Genomic DNA, 27,536 nt, shown 5'->3' with positions numbered 1-27,536 from the left:
GCACCAATGAGATTAAGGTTGCAAGAAAAAAAAAAGGAAGTTTGACTAGGATTTGGTAAGGTTTAGAAAAAGACTGAGGTTAGGATTATTATTATTATTTTTTGTATTATTATTTTAATCATTATTATCTAAACCATTGTTTTTAACATGTATTTATTTATCTTATTTATAAAAAATATTATTAATCTATTTATTTCTTGTGTTCATCTGATCTTGTTAACTCTACCTTATTTTTAACTTTTTTTTCCACTCTTACTTATTTTATTAATTTTACTGTGTTGATTTTCTTTTATTTTTTAAGTATTTTTTCTTTTTTTAAATTTTTTAATCATGCCTTTTATAATTTTACCATTGCTGTTGTTTTCTGTCTCTGTTATTCTGTGAAGCACTTTGGGCTGCATGTTTTTTATGTATGAAAGGTGCTATATAAATAAAGTTGAGTTGAGTTGATTTGAGTAGGATTAGGTTCATAGGTAGTACATGGCTCTAGGATGAAAATGCAGAATTGCAAACTCTTAGGTCATTACTACCAGCCAATCACAGCACTGGGAGCCGCATTTTGCAGAGCTGTTTGAGTGAATAAGGCAATGCATTTTGCAAAGCACAAAAAAGTTTTATTTGCAAACAACAATCAACACATTTTTTAGCATTCAACATTTGATTTATTTCAGACTCAATCTAGCTGTGGTGATTTGATTCATGTGACTTCTGTCCTTTTTGTCCATTGCTTTGATTCCTCTCAGGGATGCCATGAAAAAATTAACCCACAAGAAAAAACCTGGGGTTTGACCTGCATACACAATCAAAGGCAAAGTAGCACAGGAAAAGAGGCTTTTGCATCAGCCTTTGTAGATGAGTGTAAGAGTTACCCGAGCCCCATGAGGTAATTTGTTCTCCAGGATTCATTCTTAATTATCAGAGGAAGAAATCTTTTGATAAAGTAGCGTCTGAACACGAGATAACTAACAAGTCCAATGATGTTAAGCGCAGTTTGACTCACGCTGACATTGATCAGGAGGGGTTATTAACCCTGCCTTCACATGCCTGACGGAAGCTCCAATTTCCCAGCTTTCAAGTTGTAATGAGAAACAAACTGCACAGTTGGTGAAATGAAAACATGGAGGATGTCAGGGGCATTACAATTTGCTTGTACTTTAAATAAGGTTATGTTTTTTTTCTTTGGCAGAATTTTTAATCTTTCTCTGAAAACAAGGCAGAAACACATTAACTGAGTTTTAAACACAAATAGGACCCTTAACGTGGACAAACATGGTTTTGTGAGTGCAAGTGCTGGTTTTGGTGCAATGAAGGGGTCAAGGGTTAAAATATCTCTAAAACTTGCCCATCATAATTATTTCTTAATCTACAACTTGTGATTTAAAATTAAAGGGGTTTTCACAATGATGATCTTTGGTCAGATTTTAGAAAGAAGAGCACTTTGGTTGAGGTTAAGGAAAGAGTAAAGACAGTGTGCTCTGTCAGTTTGCACCAAGACCACAATCTTAAACCCTATTACCAGCTAGGTGAAATACTTAATTCTTATTGGCTAAAACTTATTTGGCTGTGTTTTAATTATCAGTGATAAAGTATAAAGTACAGCCTGATCCCACACATCAGATCAAATCAATTTAGGGAAAGGCAGAGTCCAGCAGATTTCACCTGTGCCTGTAGACACTGTGGAAAACCTTTGTTTCAGTTGACATTCTCAATTGGTGAACAACACAGAGGATTAAATTGAATGTTATGTTTCAATAATTTGGAGATTAGAACTTTTTTGATTTGTTAAAAGCTAACCCATTGCCAGCAAAGAAAAAAAAAGAGGGGAGCACAGAAAATTAATGAGGATAAAAGACAAATAACTGGGAAAAGAGATGTCGACTAAATTAAAGAAATCAGAGACAAAGCAACCACAACACTGAACACACAATGGGCTTTGCCTTATCTACTTTATCATTGCTGGAAATCTTCCCTTGACTGTGATTTATAACAGCAAAGCAGGCTGAAAATTTAACTTGACAATGAACGGAAATGTTAGGACTAAAGGACTATAGCCTCTACGTGGGGCGCGTAGACTGCTAGGCCTCCAGCGCCCGGAAATGTTAAATTTAATGTAAATTCAACCTAAAAGTGGACTGATAATAACTTACCGCCATCATGGGGGCGCTACTGACCGTAAAAGTGGAGCGGTTATTTTTTAAGCTGTATTAATAAATCACTATTAAAAGGTGACATATCACGCTTTTTTCATCAATATATATTGGTCTAAGAGGTCCCCAAAACACGTCTTTAAAGTTTATGCTCAAAAAAAACACTTTGAAATCAGATTTTGGCATGCCTGAAAAGCCCTCTTCTTCAATCCTCCTCAGAACACTCTGTTTTCTCTCTGACCACGCCCCCTCAGGAAGTGGATGTGCCTCGGCTGTGCAGCACGTTGATCTAATGTTTACATGTTGGCTGAATATACACGGCTGCTGTTACTTCAACCCTCTGAATCTGATCCAGAATCTGATCCTGACGGAGAGGCGCCTGCAGCAGGACCTTTCTGAAGGATTGGTCACAGATTTAGTGTTTCTTGTTGTTTTATTTATCAGTATGTCGACGTGTGTCTTGGTACACAGCTATGAACATGTAGCTATGTGGCTATGCTAACTAGCGCTAGCACTTATCTATGGTAAATAAAAATCATCCACTAGATCTTCAAATCTGCAGACGTGGGGAGTAAAACCGACCTCTACCAGAAAGGCAGCAGGACCTTTCTGAACGATTGGTCACAGATTTAGTGTTTCTTGTTGTTTTATTTGTCAGTATGTCGACGTGTGTCTTGGTACACAGCTACAGCTACAGCTATGAACATGTAGCTATGTGGCTATGCTAATTAGCGCTAGCACTTATCCATGACAAATAAAAATCATCCACTAGATCTTCAAATCTGCAGACGTGGGGAGTAAAACCGCCCTTTGTGTTTATTAAGACAGCCTACAACTAGCATGCCTCCCTCCTAAGCTCCTTGTTAGCACACATTTGTGCAGGTAATAAAAAACGGGGGAGGGATTCAGTATTATTTTATACAGTCTATGGGCTGAACGAGCTCCGAGCTCTGACTCCGTGACAGACGGGATATTGTTGTTACGTAACAAAAACACGGAAGTCTGAAACGGCTCGTTTCACACACATTTACAGAAAGGTGTAGAAATCAGAACAGGGGCAGAATGGATTTTTTTCATTTTCGGGTCATTTGTAGACATGTCAGGGACACATATTTCAGGTAGAGAACCATTAAAAAGTCGATTTTGCATGATATGTCACCTTTAAATCAATAATCAATCAGTGGGTAGAGTCGGTCGTCTATCAATCAGAAGTCTATCATGCTGAAGTGTCCTTGAGCAAGACACTGAACCCTGAATTGCTCCCTCTGTTGTTCAGAGGTGTGTAAATGTGAACGAATGAGATTAGCTAACACTGATGGTCCCTTTCTGTAGCAGCCCTACCATCAGTGAGTGAATGGGTATGAATGGGTGAATGTGAAGAGTAGTGTAAAAGCGCTTTGAGTGGTCAGAAAGACTAGAAAAGCGCTATATAAGTCTATTTACCATTTACCAATAAAATCTTTTTTTAATCAATGGGTAATAAGCAGGTTTATGTATTTTGAACAGGTAGTTATAGTGGAGTAGAACCACATCAGGGTCCTGCTCACCCTGTCAGTGTCCCAATCCACTACAATGTATCCACCAAGATTTAAAAACTGTCCATAAAAAACTCAGACAGCTTCATGTTTTTAATTGAAAAAAGCCTTTTTTTTCATCTGCGAGCCCTATTCCTACAGTGGCATAAGATCAATATTTGTTTTTATTTATGTTTTTTTCTGGATGGCCCTCTGATTGTGAGAGCTTGTAGTCTATAAATGTAATGACAGTGTTTGCAGCAGGGTAGGTACTCACCAGGACTGTGGTCAGCAGGCGGTCCAGCTCCTGGAGTCTCACTTCGACGGCCAATCCTCCAATCAAAGTCATCATCAGCATCCTGAGAGAGCTGGCAGAAGTCCTCCCACTGGTTTCCATCCATGTTGAAATCACATGCGCCTGGTAAGCTAAATATGTGAGCTTTGAGGAGGGAAAAAAGAGAGAGGAGAAGAGTGAGGAGTCTGTGTTGAGTGTAAGTTTTTTGATTAACAACAAAATGTTTCACCGCCATTTCCAAGGAAACCTGTTTCTCCTCACCGCAGTCTGTCTCGTCTGATCCATCAGCGCAGTCGGCCTTGTTGTCGCACACCAGGTGGGACTCAATGCAGTGACCGCTGTGACATACAAAGTCTGTGACTGCAGGACAACTGGCTGGCTCCACAGCATCTAAAACACAAACACACACACACAAACAGATCTAAGAGAGAAACAATTATAACTCTCTTTTAGATTATCTCATTTCATCTTTTTTAGGACTGACCCATAAGACAGCAAACTTTCTTTGCTTGATTTAAATCAGATAAAATGCTACAGTGAACAACTGTGTGTCTTTAAAACCTTCCTGTTCTGTGCACCAAAGAACCCAAGCAGCAGAGAGGACAGTAAATAAAAGTAGACAAAGGCTTGTCAGAGAAGAATCAAAGCTCCCTCTCTGCAGCTCTGCTTGAGGCAGAACAGAGAGGAAGGAAAGAGAAGACAGCACGCAAATAACTGCATTATGAGTGTGTTCACACTGTTAAACTTCAAAGGCAGGAACATAAAATTATGTCTAAAATGAGCAAAGACTTGAATTTGTTTCCCTGAGGTCAGCAGGGTTAATACCATCATAGAATAAACTAATAAAGCACTTTAACTTGCTTTTCAAGGTGATGGAAGATGTGCACAAGTTTGACAGCTTGCTTTCCCGTCTTTTACCCCTCTCCACTTGTCTGAAGGTCCATCACATTGATGTCTCGGTGTGTAAGTGCGTTTACATTTGTGTGCTGGAGAGGTGAAACCTCCCACATGGTGTCCGGCCTAATGTGGAACATCTGCTTCAGACATAAACATCAAACAGCGTCTGTCAGCCGCACAGAAAATCAAACTGTTCTCCCTCTAAGTTACACCACCTCGCTTTTTTCCCCTTCTTCTCTGTTGTGTTCCAGTGGCAGAATCAATTTTATACGCACAAACTATCAGCTGAAGAGATCATAAAATCATTTCACAGTGCATTTATATCTCGCTGGTGAAGATTACTGGAAGTATACTGTGATGAAACGATGATGGAGGATAGCAAGAGAGACTTTTAATGACGTTTAATCCTCATTATGATCAAAAAAATCATTTTTTTCAAGGCTCAGTTTGATTTTCTGGGCCTCTCTTTTGGCTCTAATTTCTCATTCAGGTGGTTTAGCCAAATGAGTAACTATAAAGCAACCTGGATTTTGGGGGCTACCAATCACTGTAGGTGTATTTTTGACACTAATGGCACTTTTGTTCTTGCATTTACAAAGACAGAGTTGATACAAGGGTTCAGTAATCCTTAAAGCTCCTGTGATGAGTTTACAGGTTATGAAACAGACTGAAACTAATACTGATGTCTCCATTTGACCTACGAAAGCAAACAAGCCCATAAGAAAACACTACTCTGGCATGTTTAGGACAAGACACAAGGTTTAGGCTGGAAGGTTCCTCACAAGAGCTTTAAACACAAGTCTACTTATTCTCTAAACTTTGAGCAAAAGTAAAAGACAGACCTGTATGAAAGACTGAAAGCTAACTGGCCTTCTTTAAAATGTATTTATTAGATGATAAAAAGTTTGTTGACATCTACTTCCAACTTAAGGAAGTAAGAAGTTGGTTGTGTGCTTCCACTCTGTACAAAGTGACCGTGATGTAGGTTCACATGATTTGCAGAAAACCAGTCACTGCTGTGATTACTTTTCCAGGTGTTGAGACTTTGGGGCTGTAAAAGAAACTTTCCATTCCAGTTCCTCCAATATTGCAGCGATTAAAGTTTAACACATTTCCCATCTTTTTCCCTACATGCTTGTAATTTCAACACCTGGAGCATAGATCAAAGTATTCCGAGTTATTGAAGTTACAGAGGTGAATCATTTTTTTTATGTATCACTGAAGTAGCTTCGATGAAAATGTGGAACTCTTGTCATTTCTGCAGATGTTTTTATAGTATAGTGTGGTCTAACATGCTTTTTAGGGATTAAAGAGTCAGATATCTGTGCAAAAAAACGGCATTATGCAACTACTTTACTTAAGAGATTGTACGTGACTTGAAATGTATTGAGAATGATATCTCTTTAATTTAAACTCGAATTCCCAAAAGCCTGTGTTGCACAGTGTAACTTGTGGTGAAAAGGTTAGAGCTCGTGCAGTGTGAATGCTTTATTGAACTGCTTTCTTGCAGCAAGCCCTGAAGGCAAACTTCTGCTGGTATTATTCTCAGGACAGACATCATGTCAAGGCTAAAGGATGAGGCAAAGAGAAAGACTGGCAAGAGGTTTGGTGAGAGTAAATCTCTGACAGTTTTAGTCATTGGTGAGGAGGAGAAAAGAAAATACAAATTCTTGCATAGAGCCAGCACAAAGTTTAGGCTAGCTGAGGTTAGCTGTGTTTAACTTAACGTAAAGACCATAGACTGTGTAAAATATGGACGTAGGATCCGTGACGTCACCCATCTGTTTCTGAAGTGCTGTTTTGAGGCCAATCGGCGGCGGCAGCCATATTGATGCTGTCGAGCGATTGTGACGTAAAGAGGCGGCCTTTGAGTCTCCTAGCTGTGTCTCTCATTGGAAGACTCGTAATCTAAATATCTTTGAAATTGCCGCATTACAAAAAAAAATTCATCCCCCTACAGTGTGTGCCGATAGAGAAATGAGCTATCCAGACTACAACCATCTTTTGTACCAGACTGTAAACATGTTTATTTCTGCTGTAAAGATCATCTTTTTTGAATTGGTGTGTATGTGGTTTCCGGTACTTCCAAAGCCAGCCTCAAGAGGATCCTCGATGAACTGCAGTTTTTAGCACTTCCACATTGGACACATATTTTTAGACCGGAGGTTGCCGCTTGGAAAAGACTGGAAACAAGAGGAAACAGCTAGCCTGACTTTGTTTGAATGAAAAAGAAATGAATGAAAACAGGGCCAGGCTAGCTTAAATCCCTTTCCAGTCTTTTTGCTAAGCTACATTCTGCCAATCTTAGCCTTATACACAGTTCACATAAATTTCATAATCTTCCTTAATTAAACAGAATAGAGATGAAAACATGACTTTTCTGGATGTTGGGTTGCAGAGAGTTAGGAAACTGTTATTAGCAAAAAAAGATTGAGAGAGAAGAAGAAAGTGATACTGAGAAAATTACAAAGCGCTTCTCATTTATAAGGATATATTTTTGTATGTGGTATTATTGTTGCTAGTGTCTCATGATCAGAGAAGTGCTATAGATAGTGTAGCTAATGTAGGTTGGTTATTAAAATTATTTTACTAGTGTTGTTATTGTATCTTTTGTGGCATCTGTCTAAACTTTCAAGTGTTATTTTCTTCTGTTTTTTGGTCTTTCTTGTCCCCACTGTCAATATCACCTACTTGGGTCACAGTCAATGAACTCCAGGTCATCCAGGGCGGCTCCTCCGCTCACATCCATCGTGCGAATCCCCTCAAATATCACCTGAAAGTTCCTCAGCTTCCTCAGAGGGATCTCTGCTCGGTTCCACTTGTTACCATGATTCCCCGTCTTGTTCCACACCTCCCACAGATCGTTCTCTGTCTGTGGAGAAGAGCAGCGTTAAGAACACATGTGTCTGTAATTCTGGAGCCTGACAGTGAATACAAAGCTGCAGCTGTGAGAAACATGAGTCAAATTCTGAGTAAGTAAAAGGTGATTAAGTAAAAATGAGCTGAAATTAACTCTTGGACAGACTTGCTGTAGAGAAACCGCCATCAAAGAGGAGTCATTAAAGTCTCATTAGCATAATATTGTAGTAATAAGTTCCCCTGTGTTCGGATCTACTATCCAAAATGGAACCGTGCTTTTGTGAGTTATGCTAATGGTTTTTTCTCATGCCACATGTGGAACATATTATAAGACAGACCGATGTTTATTCCTCCGTGTGTCAACTCTGTCTTTTCCCATGGCACCACACGGGCACTAAATCATGACTTATACAGCTTTAAGACAACAAATGGGACTTTGAAATGGGATTTTACGAGCAAGCATCCCGACGGTGGGCTTTAATGTTGTGTCAAGAGTATGAATGAGACATTTACAAAGTCATATCACATCTTATAAAAGATACACTGCTTTGCTTCACAAATACAAGGATCTTGTGGAGAGTTGTTGGTGAAGGTGAGGAAATTATTAAGTTTATAGCTCTCTTCCCTCTTTATTTTATCATTTTACAATAGCACAGAGGTTTTAAACTTTATAAAATGAACTGTTAAACAGATGAAACTAAAGAACATTGAATTAAAGTATTTCATAGAGATGGCAGTGCAACACTACATAAAACAACTCAGACAAATAATTATCAAAGGATTAATCTATAGAAGTATGAATCAAAGCAATGAATTAAACAAAAATCCTTGCATTTAAAGGCCCCTATCGATCTTTATCATGTTAATTCAACATCAAGCAATACATGGGTCCCTCCTACAGGTATTATTTTTATATACACTGTGTATATAATTCCTCCATATTAGATTACATGTTCTGTCCTAAACTATAATAACATATAACAATGAATGACATCATCCATAAATGTAGGTACTGTTGTTTATATTGACTTTGACAATTCCAAGGGATAAGGAGTGAAGCCAACACCACAGTGCCAAAACATGCAGTTCCTCCAGTGGCCACTTGAGGCTGGCTCCAATCCCAATGTAAAATAATTTTACTGCATAAATTAACACGTTCACAGCATGAAACATTATAGCTTGTTTTCCCATTCACAAAATTTTAGTCAGTAAGCTTCAGTCCAACTTTTTTTTTATATAATAAGACTGAAAGTTATTCAAAATAAGGGGCGTGGCAGCTTTGAGTGACAGGTGGGAGTTTCTGGTTCTTTACTAGGTGTCGTTGGCTGATATAGAAGTCTCAGAGTAAGACTGAATTTGTATCAATATCTTGTAAAAATATGTAAGTAAGTAAGTAAGTAAACTTTATTTAGTATAGCACCTTTCACAGACATAGTCACAAAGTGCTTCACAGGGAATCAATGTCGACAAGATAAATACAATGAGCAATAAATAAGATAATAAAGAAAGCAGACAGAATGACATCAAATTACGACGGAAGGTCCAAAGCCATAACAAACAAATGTGTCTTAAGCTGCTTTTTAAAAGTCTCAATCGAATCAGCACAGTGCACTTGGGGCAGAAGACTGTTCCAGAGAGATGGAGCCACATGCTCAAAGGCACGGTCTCCTTTAGTTTTAAGCCTGACACGAGGCACAGCAAGCAGACCCTGATCTGAGGATCTGAGGGGTCCACTGGGCATGTAAGGGTGGAGCAGGTAGGAGTTATAAGAAGGTGCTTGATGATGGATTGCTTTGTATGTTAATATGAGGATCTTAACTCTGTTAAAATGTCAACATGTGGCTCAAAAAAAAGTGACTGTGCTGTAGTGCAGTAACCAATAGGTTACATCACACTGACTCTCACTTTCTATGTGAAACATTTTTTCTAGGAATCAAATTTCCACTTGCTGATTGAACGGGTATGTAAGGATACAAGGTATTCAAGAAGAAGTATACAAGTTTAAGGTCCTCCTACAAGTTAATTAGAGAAAAAATAGAACATTTTCAGCCATACCCTTTTAGTAAACAAAGCAAGCATAATGTGTCACATGCCTTTCTGATATCTAGGCTGAGCCGTCGATTCTACGCAGAAGTTTAAACCAAGCTGAACTGTTAGCCAACAGCCTAAACTGCCTAAAGTAATTTCAGCTATAGGACTTGTTTGACTGCTTAATTAAGCTTTTGGGACATAGCTTTTTAAAGCGAATGGGCTACATCATTTGTTGTTTTAGCTTTAAAAAGGAAGGTCTCTCCAGCTGTTAACTATTCATACATAGTACACAGATTCTGATCAACTGAGAAGCAGTGAAATAACAGTTATTTATCTGGTCCCCTGTTCATATCATTTGAAATCCTGAGTACTACATTAATGCAGCATTTGAGCACCCATCCATAGGGCAATAAAGTAAATGACTGCGATGCATGTATGAGAAATTGTGTGTTACTGAAATTCAATCCTTTTTTTGCTGGAGCTTAATCCTGTTTGCTCACTTATGGGTGAAGAGATTTCAAGAATTACCCCAGCTTCAGGTCAATAAGGTGAGGCCCCATCAGGTTAAACCACTCAGTGTTTAATACTAGAATCTAAAGATTTAACTACCCATTCTGCTGAAGTTCATAAGTGTAACGTTAAGACTGCAGTAATTCCTAACGACTTCCTCGTCCTCTGGTCTCTTTAAAGGTGACTGCAGGTCTTTAACATCACATCATTAATTCAGGCCACCGTCACAAAGAGAATCCATCTCAGAAGTGTCAGATTTTTTGGACTCTGCAGGTGAACAAAGCGCACTGTGTACGCTCTAATGATATACGATACGAACTTACTGTATATGAAGTTGGGAGATATGGCTTTGAGGCTCGGCTGCGGTAAAAGAGACCTGGTCTAATGTACTAAAAGCAGAGGACGAGCAATGTCACAGTCTACTTTGCAGTTTGAAAGCCTATTAAAATGCACCCTTGGGTGAGGCATGCATAGGCTGTCTCTTCTTCTATATACCAGTGGAGCTCTGGCTTGAAATAATCTTGTTACTGCTAGAGTTGAGCACAGATTAATAGGCAGAATTACAACAGGACTCATCCAGATTTATGTCATGGAGTTAAGTCTCAATCTATAAAAGCAGCCAACAGACGAGTGTATGACAGTGGCATACGTGGCTTACATTTGATGTGTAGGTGGCGGAGCAGTCGAGGCATTTATTCGATCCATTTGAAGGCTCATTTCCTGAGCTCTCAGTCAAGGCAATGCAACCAAAAATACAGTGTGCTCAAAGTGAAGAGAGAACATTTGCATTACTGCATTTTATTATCCTCCTGGTGACCGTCAAGAGGCCAACAAAGAAGAAAGACAGATATAATCATGATGAAAAGGGTTTTTCTTATTGAAATGTTGAAAATCCACTACATCTTAACAATATTCTGAATGTCCCGCTAAGCTAAAATCCAATTTCTATTCATGGATTTTTCATTTTATGGAACTGCTGGCAGCTGTTTCTGTGTTAACCCATCTTCAATTCAGATTACAGAATACACTGTCTCTGCTCAAACCCTGCTAAGTTCAGAGATATGACACTCTAAAAGGTTATTAGCATAATGTGTCAAAGGCCATCAGCTTTACAAATCAACAGTGTTGGACAAAGTACACAGCTTCATCACTTAAGTCAAAGTATAGATCCTCCAGGTCAAATGTTACTGCAATACAAGTGAAAGTTGTTCTGTCAAATTATTACTTGAGTTAAAGTACTGGAGCACTTTCCTTTTGAAAATACTGAAGTATTCAAAGTACTTCTTAAAAAATCTCAAAACATTGTATTTTCACAATACATAAATGCAGTCAAGACATAGGAGTACATTCTGTTACATTATGTTTATTTAGAAACCATTACTTGAAATCTCTAAAAACTATACCATGGAATAAAAACAGCAACTAAGTTACTCCAAGCACAGACAACTTAGTTTGAAATGTTCATCTGGAATGAAACAAATGTTATGTAGCTCAACACGATTTCTCAGGTTGGACTCTGAATGTTTGGGCAGAGTGGGAAACAAGGGGAACATTTCAAACGATACGTATCATTCTTCATTTCAAAAACCTCTAACACGGGCTGAAGATATGGCCATGGGTGCTCAGTTGGAGAATTATAGCCATCATTACCACCTCTAAATGACCGGTCTGATCTGAGTGAAAGTTACTCTGTGTTTGATATACAGTACAGGTATTTCTAAACCACTTATACAAACAGAACTACACAAACACATTTTACTGTCTTAGGGATCAGATTTCAGAAAAGAGAAGGAAATTCATGAGCTGACTTCAAAGCAAAAATAGTGAGTAACTAGGGAATTGACAGAAATGTAGTGGAGTAAAAAGTACTCAAGTAAAGTACAGATACTCAAAAAATGTACTTAAGTACAGTACTCAAGTATATTTACTTTGTTACTGTCCACCACTGCAAATCAAGAACATGATTAAAGCATTAGCTGTGGCGCAACACATTTTACTTGGTTTCAACATAATTTCTTTGGCTGACTGGCGGACGTTCGGCTCGCCATAATGGGAGACCACATGTAAACCAACTAAACCATGACGAAATGGATAATGAGTAAATGTTAGGGTCTGTAGCTTAAATGTAAGTACTTTTTCTAAATAACAAGGGTATGATGATTTCAAAAGATTTATCAACAAGTAATGATGACAGACAGCCTGCTGTCAGAAATATATATTAACAACTCAGTGGCTCCTAGTACTGCAGTTATAAATAGACAGGACTGTTGAGCCAGGTAAATATACCCCCCACACACACCCACCACCCCCACTCGGTGTCCAGCATCATTACCATAACTGCCTTTGTTCTTCAATCCACCTTTACAGATGGTTAACACACACAGCATTAACACTGCAGTGTTCAGAGCCCTGTCTGAGTGTGTTCTCATGTTTGTATTTATGTTGCGCCTTTGACACAAGACAACATACAGGCTATAAAAATGCTATAACACTGTAAATTATTGCACAAAGCAATAACGAGTAAGTGCTAATGTCTTTGAACCTTCGAGGTTATACATGCATTTAACTTAAAGAGGCCACAGGGACGTCCGGCCGAACTGAGATATTGATTCACTCTCAGAGTTCGCCCTCTGACACTCAAAGACAAAAATCAAAAAACACACACACGCACATGCACACGCACACGCACACACACACACACACACACACACACACACACACACACACACACACGCGAGCATGAACCCTTGATGATGACCTCTGACATCCCCAACCTCTGTGTCAGCTCTTCATTACAATTTCAGCTCCAACCTTCTCCAAAGGCCAAATTTTACATTTTTACATCCACATGTGAACAAGGAGGACATGTAAAACAGTTCTCATGCATTCATCATGTGCAGCCTCTCACTGAGACACATAATCAATCACAGAGCCAGTGGGTCTGACTGAAGAGCTGGACTATTTCAGTGATTTAATGTGGAACAGCCACTTTCTTTCGTCTGCACCAGACCTCAGTCTGAAATCAGTTTAATCATAGGGTGGTGGAATATTTGTGTCTTATTTATGAATACAAAAAAGAATGAATGAGAAAGCTACTTCCACAGGCACCAGATAAGTAGGGAAATTCTTGAAAGATACAGAGAATATCCCTAGAAATACTCAACTTTTGCAGGGTAACATCCCTGAAAGTTTTGGAGAAATTTCAAGAAAGGTTTCTGGGGAAATTTCCTGCAAATCTCTAAACGTTTCTTGGAACATTCCCAAAAGTATCTGGAATAACTCCTGTATTTTTCCATTATGAAAAAACTTCTGCATTAATTTCTGACAGTTTCTTGGAAATTCCTGAACATTTCAGGGACAATTGAAAGTTTCCAGGCAAAGTTCCGAAAAGATTTCAGGAAAATTCATAAATGTTTCTTGAAAAAAAATCCTCCACAGTTTTTAAGAATATTCTAAGTCCCCAAGAAATTCCTGGAAGTTTCCTGGAAGAGTCCAAAAAGTTTCCAGATAAAATCCCTTCAGTTTCCATGAAAATTTAGTTTTTTTTTTAAGACAATTTGTAAAATATTCTCAAAATTCTCAAAAAATTCAAATATGTTTTGGTAACATTTTCAACATTCCTGTAAGTTTCATGGAAAATGCATGGAATGTTTTGAAATAAATTTAAATTCAGATTTTGTTTCCTGAAAAACTGTTGTCATTGCTTGAAATGATTTCAAAGTTTCTGTGAGAACTCCTGAAACTTTTGCATTCTGTTAGAATTCTTAAAGTTTCTGGAAAAAATCCCCAAAATATTTAGGGAAATTTTCAAAACACTGAGGGAAATTTTATAGGAATATACCACATACCGAATATTCCAAAAGTTTATGGGAAAATTCCTTAAAGTGTCTTAGGGGACAGTGGAATGGTGAAGGGAATTCAAAGCTGGAAGTTTCAGTATGTATGTTTGTTATTTTCAGGGTGTCAGTTTGGTCTAGAGGTCAAGTTGCGCAATGCGTCTTATGTTTGTTTTTTTTTGCCTGATTTATTGAAAGTAAGGATGAAATTGTGAAATAAATACTGGAAGTCCCAACGCCCCATTGGAAGGATTTTACCTGCTGTGGGAGGACAGGATACAGGAGAGCAAGACTGAACTAACTGGTGAAGAAGGCCAGCTCAGTCCTGGACCCTGTGGAGGAGGTGGGTGACAGTTGGAATATGGCCAATCTGTCGTCTCTGATGGATATTTTTTTTCTATATGTATTCTTGTACTGTACACCTTCTTGTTTGCAGCTGTAACTCCATGAATTTCCCCGTTGTGGGACGAATAAAGAAGTATCTTATCTTATCTTAATCTTTCAAAGGTTTGACCCTCACTTGTAAATGAATGCGCTAAATAGCTGAATGTAGAAAGAGCTGTAGAAATAAGTTTGCTTAGTCTTTAGTTTGATTAATTTACAGCTGGTTTTGGTCTTTTAAAAGGCATTCGTGACAAAAAGAAGGACAAAGACTTCTCTATAGGGCATATTTTAGATTCAAGTGTTGATGTAAGTTTAACGTACTGAATAAATAAATGTTCTCCTCTAAGAACAGTCACATCATGAGCCCTGTTACCCATATGGCTTTGCTGCTGCTGTGTGAGTCATTTTCAGTGTCATTTTTTTAAAATGCAAATTGTCCATGTTGGGACACTACTTCTAATAAAACAAATTTACATCAAAACTTGCTGACGTGTTTGCCTATTGCATTAAACAGTTCCAGGAGTTCACAGAGGGACACCAAAACATCCTGCTTTTGCTGTGTGTTGTGAGTGAATGACAAAAATCTGCAGCCTCAGACATGAACACACAAAGACTAAAGCTACTCCTGTGCCGTGACCTTGAGTCATACTTGACAAAGTGAAAAGACTTTGAGAGCACACAGACGGCAGGACGGAGGCAGAGTAAATCACAGCAGAATTTCAATGGCGGAAAGCTGCTGCAGAAATCTTAATCCCTCAAAGTCAAGCATGAATACACAAACTAGATGGCTGAGTGCCTAACAAGCAGGGAGACTTGAGATCTGGCAGCGCTGGTGCGTGCCCAGATGGTGGGGCGAGGATGATCTGGAGCCGAGGGTTGACCGCAACCCCCGTCACTCACCTCCACCTCTGATGAATTCACTGTAGATCAAGAAAACTGGCAGATTGACGACATCACCTCCCTTTTCACAAAGAGGTTCGCTGCAGCTCTATAGGAGTTCTTTTTGTCAGCTAGCTTCATCATTTCTCATCATGCCTGTGTGACTTAAATCACATCTCACTCCAAACACAATCTTGTGCATGGCTTACCTTGATCAGCAGGCGGATCGTTCCTGAGGCCTTGTGGGAAATGTAGTACCAGAAGGAGAGTTTGCAGATGGCGCTCGACTCTTTCCAAACAGAGCTCCTGATATGAGCTTTATCTCCTTTGAGTCCCACAGGTGTAGCTTCCAGATAGATGAAATGACCTGCAGAGAGAAAAGATGGAGAGGGGTGGTAAAGGAGGAAGACGGGGAGGAGGAGGAGGAGGAGGGCAACAACGAGGGAAATGAGTCAAAGAGGAATTGATAACTATCTCTGTATGGGGAGCTTTTGCAGCCGATGACAAATTGCAGCGAGGTTAGAGCGGTGGGGTTGGGGAGTGAGGGCTCAGGGTCACAGAGTTATCTCTGACACATCGTTGTATATCTCACTGCCTTTTGACTCACAGGGAAACACTCTGGGAGATTCTCAGTTGAGGCTAGCTCATAAGGAGGGGTGGAGGGGTTCTTTCTGCAAGTATGGAGCAACTATTTTTATGTTACCATCAATAATAACTGATACAGAAAAGATTCTACTGTTACAACCTTCAGTACTGAACACTGTGGTGAGCTGGTGTGAGGGGGCATGAGGAGGCATGGGAATCAATGAAAACATGCAAAAATGTATGGAGGGAGAATCGGTCTCTGATGCTTCGTCCACCATTATGTTGTAAACCATACACTGTGGCTTTTGCAGCATGCTTCTGATACCATCAAAAGACTAATCTCCCACTTTGTCTGCAAGAAACTGCTTTCACACTAGCTTAACCTTCCTGAAATTACCCAGCTGAGCTGCATGTGTGAGCACAAATGACCAAATTTTGCACCCTGACTTTACCTGGAAAATTCCCCACCAGCCCTGTCCTAGAACAGATTCAGTGTAAAATCAGGTGAGCTCATGTGAGAGCACAGCAAGAAATCTTCATGAAAATCTGCTTTGAGCCAGCCGGCAGAGGGGATATGATGTTTATATCATGCAGATAATGTTCTGTCTAGTTTGGCTGCTTGGTTGAAAGGTGCCCTTGTAGCACCAGTCGGGAAACAAACACTAGAGGTGCATTTCGACCAAGAGTTCCAGGGTCTTTTAAGTACTTTCCCCTGAACTAAAAGGTTCCTGTGCTCCCATTGTTTTCTGTGTTTCGACCGCGGGCTGAAGTCCCGGGTAGATTGTGCAAATCAGGCCAGTGACATAGAGAAAAGAAAAATACTTCAATAACATTTTGAAATCTTTATAAAAAACTAAACTAGGATGCATTCCCAGGAACTCCCTCTGTGTTTCAACAACTGTGTAAACTCCACAAACACCATAACGGTTAACAGAAAGTCCCAGGACTTTTGAAAGTACTATCCCCCAAAGCAGGGGCTTTTTAGGGGGGAGATTTTCTACCCCTGAACTAAACCCTAGACCCTGGTTCCTCCGGTCGAAATGCACGTAGTTCAGGGGTAAAGTCCCTAGTTCCGGTTTCAAGATTTCAAAGGCCGTTAGATCTAAATATTCCCTCTGCTCAGTCAGATGCAGCAATGACAGAGCAGATGGAGTGACCAGAATTCTTGCAGATGATACAGGCTGCCAATGTAGAAGGATACGCTTGTCAGGTGATTGTGAGAATGAGGAATGGGAAGTGTGAAATCAATGCAGAATCAATACAGGAATCAAAAAGTAGCTCAAAAACTCACTGATTTTGACCCAAAGCATCTGGAGGTGGGGTGATTCTATTCTCATTTTAACTTCAAATTGCTGACTCATGTTTCTGTGTTATTTTGGATCCGTTCCTCCAGCATTCAAGTGATTTAAACCACTTTTCCAGCTCACTCTCTCACAGGTGAATCGCAGCCGCACTGGCTTATACAAACTGATCATGTTCCACTGTTGCTCTGTTCCATTAAAAGCATTTAACTAGCCAGCCTGGCTCTTTTTTAATGTGATTGGTTGACAATAAAGCATTGTGATAGTGAGTTTGTTTGGCTGCTCTGTAAACACAAACACCATCTGCTGCTCAAACAAAGTAGCAGATGAAAGTATGTGAAGGTATTAAACTGCATTTTCTGTTACCACCTAAACACCAGAAAACACATCTCTCATCAAATCCAGAACAATCCCAAGAGTTCTGATTTACAACCGCACCACCTTAAGACCTCCTTCCTTGCGTACGTGTTAATTTTTAATGTGTCTCTCTTTGCACCGTACACATAATGGAGTTACAGCCGTGCATCAATCACCTGAAGGCTCACCTGCAGCACATTCACTGGGTTGTAGCTCATTGATTCACAGAAGTGGGTGAAACATGAATTAAACATTGTGCAGAACTGCAGCCGCATTTTGAGTCGAACAGGTGGAAATTTTAAAGTCAGCTCAGTTTCATTTACTCTGATTATACTAAACCACCCACATGTCCACACCGTACATGCACTTGCTCAATTATACAATGGTAATTCAGAGAGGAGGCTCAAACAGCAGAGAATCTTCTTTCAATAAGAAACTGGACTTCCAACACTTTTAAACGAAGTGTTGGTATAAGAGTATACTCACCGTTCTCATCCATCAATGTGTGGTCATATGGAGGCCGTATGCTTCTGACAGATCCCATCCCAAGCGTCCAATCCCAGTTGTCCGCCAAGGAGCTCTTCCAGCCACAGCGACCGTCCTCAAAGCTGCAGGAAGTCCCACAGTCCTTTTCATCAGTGCCATCGCCACAGTCATCTGTGAAGTCACAGCTCTGCCCCGGAGTGAAACACCGGCCATTTTCACACAGCAGGAGGCCGGAGGGACAGGAGCCTGGAAAAATGACACACATGAAGTATTACATAGAATCCCAATCCCAACGTCACAGCCTGTATTTGTGTACTTTCTGAAAGGTAGAGATGTAGCTTCATCAATCAGGATATTCAAGGCTAACATTGTGTCTGCGTCCAGTGGCTAGCATGGTGGCACATGTTGGTGTTTTAACCCTCCTTTTACCCTCAAATTTACTACCATCTTTTATCCATGGGGTCAATTTGACCCCAGCATTTTCAACCTCCAGAAACGGATTGTTACCCAGGTTTATGTGTCAGGTACTTTATGTTTCTTTGTTGACTACCTAAATAGCCCTTTAAATAAAATATATTTCAAGCATAATCACAATTTAAAACATTTAGAAGGACTTTATTTGTAAAACAGAACATCAAACTGCTGCAAGTTTGTCATACCCTCGTCGGCCCTGCCAGGACACATCATTGAATGTCTTTAGAGAAATGGTGGCTGGAAATATTATATCTCAATCTAAAGGTTGGCGGTTCGATCCCAGCTCCTGCAGTCACATGCAGAAGTGTCCTTGGTTATAGCGACCTCAATATCATCCAAAACAACCAAAACAAATGTGTGTAAAATGTTGATATTTCTTATGTTATATACAGCTAAAACAGCCTGGGGTCAAATTGACCCCAAGGAACACCAATGTGTATATTTCTTTTACAGAAAGTTGGAACATTCATCTACATTTTAATTCTTATGTTTTCCCAGTTATCCCCATTAAATCAGGAAAAGTCATAAAATATGAAGCCAAAAAAATGATGTTAGTCATTAATTTAGAGACATTAAACATTGAATGGGGTCCAATTGACCCCAAGGATAATAGGAGGGTTAATAGATGGAGATTAAGATCCTCTTTAGTTACACTATAGGATGGATACGACACCGTTCTCATTTCCAAATGTTTATTATTAAGCTACCTTAGCATAATGACGAAGCGTAATTACTTCTGCTTATTTACTTTCTTAATGAGAGTTAGACTAAAGGACAGATACAGTGCCATTCTCATATTCTCATATATTCTCATTATCAAGCTACTAAATGCTGCTAGTTCGTGTAGCTTAGCATAATGACTTAAAACCTGATGAAACAGCAACCCCTACTTTGTCTTCAGGTAAATAATCTCTCCAACACCACCAAAACTCCCACATTTTTCATCTGAACAAAAGAAGAAACACAATTTTAAAATGTCACTGCTTCCTGCCATGTAACAAAACACCAAAAATATAATTGAAAAGCTTAAATATGTCTCTTTTACTTGCCATGTAACTCTGTTTTACCTGTATTTTGTAATGAGATTTAATAATGTCTGGTTTATTTTGTTTATTTTTTCACTATAACAGGCAAACCTTTTCCCTCTGCTTCCAGTCTTCATGCTAAGCTAGCCCAATCTACCACTAACTCTGGACTCATAATGACAGTACAGACATGAGAGTGACACTTTTCTACTCATCTGAGTTTTGACAAGAAAACAAAGTAGGGCAGATTATTCCTTCAACAATTAGTGCAATAAAAAGTTCTACATCATTTGTTCTACAGTGCAGCATCTGTGTGATTCACTGGATTGATCACCAACAAGAGTTCAGTGTAAACTCCAGGGGAAAGAAGTCAACGAACAGAATGTGGAGACCATCTGCATACAGCCTCTGAGTCTCTTTAAGAAGCTTAGAAAGACAAAAGAGCATACAGCTCAAATCAGTGTATCATAGGATGGCGGTGCTGTAGGGGGGGGGGCTGGAATCTGCTTCTTTAGGTGCCAGGCATTCCAGCGGGGTCAGTGCCTGGCTTTGGGGAGTGTTAGAGAGGGAGATGAGGCGTGATGAAGAGGGGTGGTCCCTGTAAGTAAAGGAGTGAAAGGGGTATAAGTCCCTCCTAATCCTTTGTTCCTCTTCAGATGCACAGGACCAGAAGCAATGCGCCCCAACAAAGCCACAGAGGAAGCCAGGAAGCCACGGCTCCCGACTGTGAAGCCAGACTGCCTCATCTCCTGATGGGAGAGCGGGGGAAGAGCTGAAGGTTGGATTTATTTTAAAGGAATGTTTATGTTTGAAGCTAAAAGTAACACCTTTTCTACCAGCAGGTTCTTAAAATCTGTGAATTCATTAGTCCTAATTATTATTTAATTTCATAGATCACTTTAGGGCTCTCTGATGCGGTGTGCTGAATGACCTTTACACCAGGGACCCACTATCCTCATATACAGTACGCCCGTCAGTCACTTAGAGTGGCATACTGCCCTCTGCTGCAAGGGTGTTGTTCTGGATGAACACTTAAAGGTGCAAAATTGACTTTTTAATGGTTCTCTACCTGAAATATGTTTCCCTGGCATGTCTACAAACCCCCCGAGAATGAAAAAAATCCATTCTGCCCCTGTTCTGATTTCTGCACCTTTCTGTAAATGTGTGTGAAACGAGCCGTTTCAGACTTCCGTGTTTTTGTTACGTAACAACAATATCCGGTCTGTCACGGAGTCAGAGCTCGGAGCTTGTTCAGCCCATAGACTGTATAAAATAATACTGAATCCCTCCCCCGTTTTTCATTACCTGCACAAATGTGTGCTAACAAGGAGCTTAGGAGGGAGGCATGCTAGTTGTAGGCTGTCTTAATAAACACAAAGGTCGGTTTTACTCCCCACGTCTGCAGATTTGAAGATCTTGTGGATGATTTTTATTTATCATGGATAAGTGCTAGCGCTAGTTAGCATAGCCACATAGCTACATGTTCATAGCTGTAGCTGTAGCTGTGTACCAAGACGCACGTCGACATACTGACAAATAAAACAACAAGTAACACAGAATCTGTGACCAATCCTTCAGAAAAGGTCCTGCTGCCTTTCTGGCAGAGGTCAGTTTTACTCCCCACGTCTGCAGATTTGAAGATCTAGTGGATGATTTTTATTTGTCATGGATAAGTGTTAGCGCTAATTAGCATAGCCACATAGCTACATGTTCATAGCTGTAGCTGTAGCTGTGTACCAAGACCCACGTCGACATACTGACAAATAAAACAACAAGAAACACTAAATCTGTGACCAATCCTTCAGAAAGGTCCTGCTACAGGCGCCTCTCCGTCAGGATCAGATTCTGGATCAGATTCAGAGGGTTGAAGTAACGTGATCTCTGAGCAGCCGTGTATATTCAGCCAACATGTAAACATTAGACCAACGTGCTGGAGAGCTGAGGCACATCCACTTCCTGAGGGGGCGGGGTCAGAGGGAAAACAGACTGTTCTGAGGAGGACTGAAGAAGAGGGGTTTTCAGGCATGCCAAAATCTGATTTCAAAGTGTTTTTTTGAGCATAAACTTTAAAGACATGTTTTGGGGACCTCTTAAACCAATATATATTGATGAAAAAAGCGTGATATGTCACCTTTAAACAAATTAACACCAAACTATTCCTATAATACAAAGAAGCCACATCAAGTGGAGCAAGTCATCCATTAACACCAAGGGTTATTAAATCCATGTGGACAGCTTTCACAGTATTAAAGCTCCTCTGAGAAGCTTTTCACTAGTTATGAAACAAACTAAAATACTGAAGCCTTTATGTGACCTACAAAAACAATCAACATCACTTGTAATAGAAGTCATAATTTCTATATAGCTATTTTTGATGCTTGAAGCTGCTGAAGCCTGGTAGGTGATGACAGCCTTCGTTTATATTTCCCACAGCAAAGGCTCACAGTGAGTGATATGATTGGTTGTTAAAAGACAGGAGGAGATTTTTCATCAAAAAGTCACTACTTATTCATGTACAGGTGAAGATCAGCCAAGAGGGAAGAGTTCCCAGTTTGTCCACAGGGGGTGCCAAAATCAAGTCAAATGGGATGTTCCTTACTGGGGCTTTAAAGGGATTTAATGAGTGATCTTCACTTTGAATTATGAGATGACTATAAAAAACAGGAATTTTAATTACTATTTTTCCATATTATTTTGTATAATCTGTTGTTATTTGTTAATATTTTATATTATGTTCATTTTGTTAATATATGCAGGCACTGGTAGATTTGTTTCTCTCATTTCATAGATTTTTTTTCAACCAACACTAACTATTATAATAAAATATTAGTTGTAGCTCTTCTCTAGGCTTTTCTGTTCTCTTGTAAAGCACTTTGTGATTCATGCCTGTAGGAAATGTGCAATACATATACATTTCAGTTGAGTTGACAAAATGTATACATCACTTACTATACTTTATGCATCACTCCACTGACTTCCTGTTAAATTCAGAATTAATCTCAAGATCCTCCTAACCACATACGAAGCTCTGCATGGTCTCGCCCCCAGTCTCCAGACTCCTTATCCCTTATTCCACCCCTCGTCCACTCAGATCAGTTAATCTCGGCCTTCTTTCCATGCCCCGCTTTCACTATAAAACAAAAAAGGTGACCATGCTTTTTCCATCTATGCCCCCTCCCTCTGGAATTTGCAATCAGGTCTGCTGAGTCTGGTGACAGCTTTAAAAAATTACCCAAAACCAAAGACTGTAAAAAATATGGACGTAGTATCCCTGATGTCACCCATCTGTTTCTGAACGCTGTTTTCAATCGGGATTGGCAGCCATATTGCTTCTGTCGAGCCAGTGTGACGTAAAGAGGCAGGCTTTGAGCCTCCTAGCCAACAGCTGCAGTGTTCCTGCAGGCAGCTGAGCCTCTCATTGGAAGACTGGTAATCTCAATAACTTCGAAATTGCCGAATTAGAAAAAAAATCACCCCCCTCACAGTGAGAGGACATCGAGAAATTAGCTATTCAGACTACACTCGTCTTTTGTACCAGGCTGTAAACATGTTTATTAATGCTGCAAAGATCGTCTTTTTCCCATTCATGTGTATGTGACTTCCGGTACTTCCGGAGCCAGCCTCAAGCGGATCCTCGATGAACTGCAGCTTCTAACACTTCCGCATTGACTCATATTTTTAGACCGGAGGTTGCCGCTTGCTCAAAACGCATCTGTATACACAAGCCTTCATAGAACCTCCCATCTAACCTCTACTGTTGTCTGTCTATTGCTTTGTTTGTCTGATTGTTTCTGCACATGTATTTTGTTTTTATCTTGCTTGTTTTTATTGTTTTACTGTTTTGTGCCTGTAAAGCACTTTGCAACTGAGCGTTTTAAAAGTGCTATATAAATAAACTTTTACTCTACTTATATAAAGATGCTTTTAATAATAACACTATTATTTGTAAAGTACTTTAAATACAGGTAACAAAGTGCTTCACAAAAGACAATAAAGCAAACAGACAGTAAAAGCAGAAGTAAATAAAAGCAAACAGACCATAAAAGCTACAAACAAGTAAAATATTTCAGATATTATCATTATTGATATCATCTGTAGTTTCCTTTTATAATCTTTAAATGCATCTGAATTTATTTTGTACCATTCCTCGTTCAATCCCCTTTTATTACCTGCTGCATGAAGCTCAGATAGACAGTAATGGAATCACATTGCCACATTGCTCTTACAGCTGCTCTGATATGTCAGCCTCAGAGTGCACAGAATCTACCTAATGATCAAAGCCTGTCTAATCTATCATTGTAAAAACTGAAGGATAGATTGAAGTCATGAGATCAGCTGACCACTCATTAGGACAGATAACGTGTGCTGGCTCTGTGTTCTGTTTAAGTGATGAATTTTCATCATAAGACACGAGTCAATGGCATCTTTATGCATAACACCTGTACAGTCTGATGACAACCAGTACAACTGCTTCACCTTGACTTCTACTTTTATGGTGCATTTTGTTATGTCGTAACTGTGCACATTTCTTTTACAATGATAATTAAATTAAACATTTTTAATTTGCAGTTTTACAGTAGTTATTAGTGATGCATGTAAATTGGAATGAGCAGCTCTCACTTTAATGAACACAGCACCTTCAACTCTGACTTCAATAACACACACGTAAGTGAATGGACGTGTGTTATTGAAAGCTGAACATCACAAGCTTCATACTGAGATGATTTTATTGACTGCTGTTGCATTGGACTGCATTAGACTGCACATGTGTACCTTATAGAGAGGCTAGATGACTGTTATGGAAATGTACTATCTTTAAATGTGAGAAGATATTTGCAGAAAGAGCCCAGAGCAACATATTACAAGGAAAAAAAGAGCGCTTCAAATGGATTCGGCTGTGAAAGTCTTAATTAATGATGTCCATGAACACGAGGCACATCTCCCTAATTCTCTCCCAGACATGTAATAAGTCTTCTTGTCACTCTCATTAGTTCACTTTTTATTATTTCTGCTCCTCGATGATGGAGTCTGACTGTGCTTGAGTATTAAAAAAAGGGAGATTTAATTCGATTTTTGATTGTAAAACGATTACTGGCTATTCTTTCATTTTCTCATGTAGTTTGCGTCGACACAAAGTAGCCCTTAAATGTCACAAGTTTATGTGTTCTGTTCCTTATTGGTCCACAGTGTCTTTTTAGAGACAAGATGAAATGCTCAGCTGTAACAAGACACATGCTGCGCTCCAGCACTCCATCATGTAATGAGATGGTGTTATAGAATGAGGCGGTGGAGGTAAGAGGACCTGAGGGGCTTCGTTATATAATTACACTTCCTGCTGTCTTTGGTCTCATCAGTAGAACTGTGTCTGCTTTACAGTCTGCAGCAGTCTCATAAGCCGACTGGCTCTGTTAATGGTAGGATGAACTTCACTTCACTGTCAGGGCAGAGGTGTTACTCCCTGTCCAAACCTTCAAGGAATACCCACAATCCTTCTGTTCTGCAGAACTACATCTCTCTCTGTTTCCATCCTGCTTTATTTACTCTGCTTGTACTGGGTCGGAAAATGTTCCTGTCATGTTGTGAAAAGAAAAGAAGCCCTTTCTCTCTGGTGATGTTTTTCTTTTCAGTTTGCTCAACCCAACCTGAGACTCTACACTGTAATGCTTCTATCAATCAATCTTTATCTACAAGGCACCAATTCACAGTTAGTGTCATCACAAGACACTTTAGAAAAAAACATACTCTTTGCTATATCATCTACAAAGTCTCAACATTAAGATAAGATTCAATCTTATCTTTATCCATCATGAGCAAAGTGTTAGTTTTGAATACATTTCATGGCAGCTGGCTTCCCTAGCTTTAACGTTCATTCTGATAAGTCTCAAGAGTTGTCGTCTCTGCAGGTGTGAGGCTGAGCGGGGTAAGTATGTTTGAAACAAAGTTGTTGGTGTTCTTTCATTGGTCTCTTTTGGCCATGCTTCCCTTGTACAGTAGCCCTGCCACTACATTCTAATACAAATGCTACCAGCTCGTTTGCATAAGCCAGTGTTGTAGTACTCGAGTCCAGGACTCGGACTCGAGTCCGAGTCGAGTCACGTTTTGCAGGATTCGTGACTTGGACTTGGACTCGAGCACTGATGACTCGTGACTTGACTTGGACTCGAGCGCTGATGACTCGGACTTGGGGTCGGACTCGAGCATTGACTGCAAAAGGACCCGGATGATAGAGAGGAGGACCCGGGCTTATATTGATACAGACTGTTTTAATGTTCATGTTAGATTTTGTATGTTTCATAAAATGTATTCCGTTCAGAGCGAGGGCTGGCATGAGTGTTCGCCTGGATGCGTGTGCACGTGACGTCTGCCAGGATTAAAAGACGCTACCAGCCGTGCATTTTTCTTTCAAAGATTTCACAGTAAATGCAGAGAGAGCAGAGCGACATGTTGGAGATTTAAGAGACCCATCAAGGAAAGAGACCAGCTCAAACTTTAACAGACATCAGGACAGGATGAACCGAAAAGTGAGAGAGATGCTAAAGTTTCTTGAGACCGTTCATCACTTTACTGTGTTAGTATAACGGTAATATTAGCGACTAAAATAACTAAACCAAAGTTATTAAGTTGTTTGATTTATTGTTAGTTTATTGGACACCGGCAGTGATCCCAGTGCAGCAGAATCTCTGAGCGCGTCCCCTCATCAACTGAAGCGCAGCTGAAGCGCATTTACGCACGTCACACAACGCTGTGACTTCATTCATAAATTAATCTCCAGACACACCGGCCGGATTTCATTAGAATTTCACTGCAGTGGCAGTCAGACCTCGTCAATTTACTAAAATTGAAACTGAAAATCAAACCGGCCACAGCGCTGGGGGAGAGCGGATCGTACAGGATCAGACACATTTCAAATGTCCAGTAAAACTTCAGATTCTCTGAAGTCTTATTAAACAAGATAGATTCTCATTAAACAATCTGTAGCGTCCTCCTGCTCTAACGTCTTCTGGTAAAAACAACAACATTCACCTCTCCCTGTGTCCGCCCCTCCTATCTTATCTGCCCATCCAGGTGAAAACAATCAAACTATCAAAATGCTTACTAAAATAAAATAATGATAATGCACATGACATTGCCCTTAATACAAACAACAACATATAAATGACATAAAGTAAAATGATTATGAATATATTTGAATAATTTATATTTATGGCATAAAATGATGGAAATAGCTCCAACACTAATGTTAATTAAATAAATGTGTTTCCTACACATCCAAAAGGTCCCACACAGCCAGTCTAACAGTCAATAGTTTGGATTCAAACGGCTGCCGTCCTTGTACTATATAATATTATCGGTGAGGACTCGACTTGGACTCGGACTCAAGACATGAGGACTCGACTCGGACTCAGACTCGAACACAGAGGACTGAGGACTCGACTCGAACTCGGATTTGGGGACTCGACTACAACACTGGCATAAGCTTGTAAGTAAGTAAGTACATTTTATTTATATAGCACTTTTCCCAGACAACAGTCACAAAGTGCTTTACAGAGACAAGACATGCAGAAAGAAAGATAAAACCAATAGGCAAAATAAAAATTTACAGAGGTTACATGATCCATTAATGCAAGAATCAATTCAAAGCCTCCCTAAATAAGTGTTTTTTTAATAAAGACTTAAAAGCATCTGCAGATTCTGCAGAGCGCAGGGATATATCGGCAGAGCATTCCAGAGCCTAGGGGCTACAGCCTGGAAAGCTCTGTCACCGCAAGTGCTGAGGTGTGTACATGGAACAGTTTAAAGGTGTAACATGTTGGAGCTGAGTGGGCGAGGGGGCTGGTAGGGGTGAATGAGTTCTGACAAATATTCTGGAGTCTGACCGTGTAGGGATCTGTAGGTAAGTGTAAGAATTTTGGTGACGGGGATCCAGTGCAGGAATTTAAGTACTGGGGTGATGTG

General features: G+C 39.7%; 1 protein-coding gene across 1 annotated transcript in view; it reads right to left on the bottom strand.

Moving 5' to 3' along the window:
* Positions 1–27,536, bottom strand: part of malrd1 (MAM and LDL receptor class A domain containing 1) — a gene marked incomplete at its 5' end in the record, with an annotated part of 96,469 nt that overhangs the window by 19,047 nt on the left and 49,886 nt on the right. Inside the window, 5 exons of the mRNA XM_034706968.1 lie at positions 3,939–4,100; positions 4,218–4,346; positions 7,545–7,725; positions 15,562–15,719; positions 18,082–18,327. Of these exons, the coding sequence (XP_034562859.1) occupies positions 3,939–4,100; positions 4,218–4,346; positions 7,545–7,725; positions 15,562–15,719; positions 18,082–18,327 (876 nt within the window). The remainder of the gene's footprint in view (positions 1–3,938; positions 4,101–4,217; positions 4,347–7,544; positions 7,726–15,561; positions 15,720–18,081; positions 18,328–27,536) is intronic.

Source organism: Notolabrus celidotus, chromosome 17 (genome assembly GCF_009762535.1).
Source record: "Notolabrus celidotus isolate fNotCel1 chromosome 17, fNotCel1.pri, whole genome shotgun sequence".
Taxonomy (NCBI): domain Eukaryota; kingdom Metazoa; phylum Chordata; class Actinopteri; order Labriformes; family Labridae; genus Notolabrus; species Notolabrus celidotus.
This window is presented reverse-complemented; position numbering and strand designations above follow the sequence as displayed.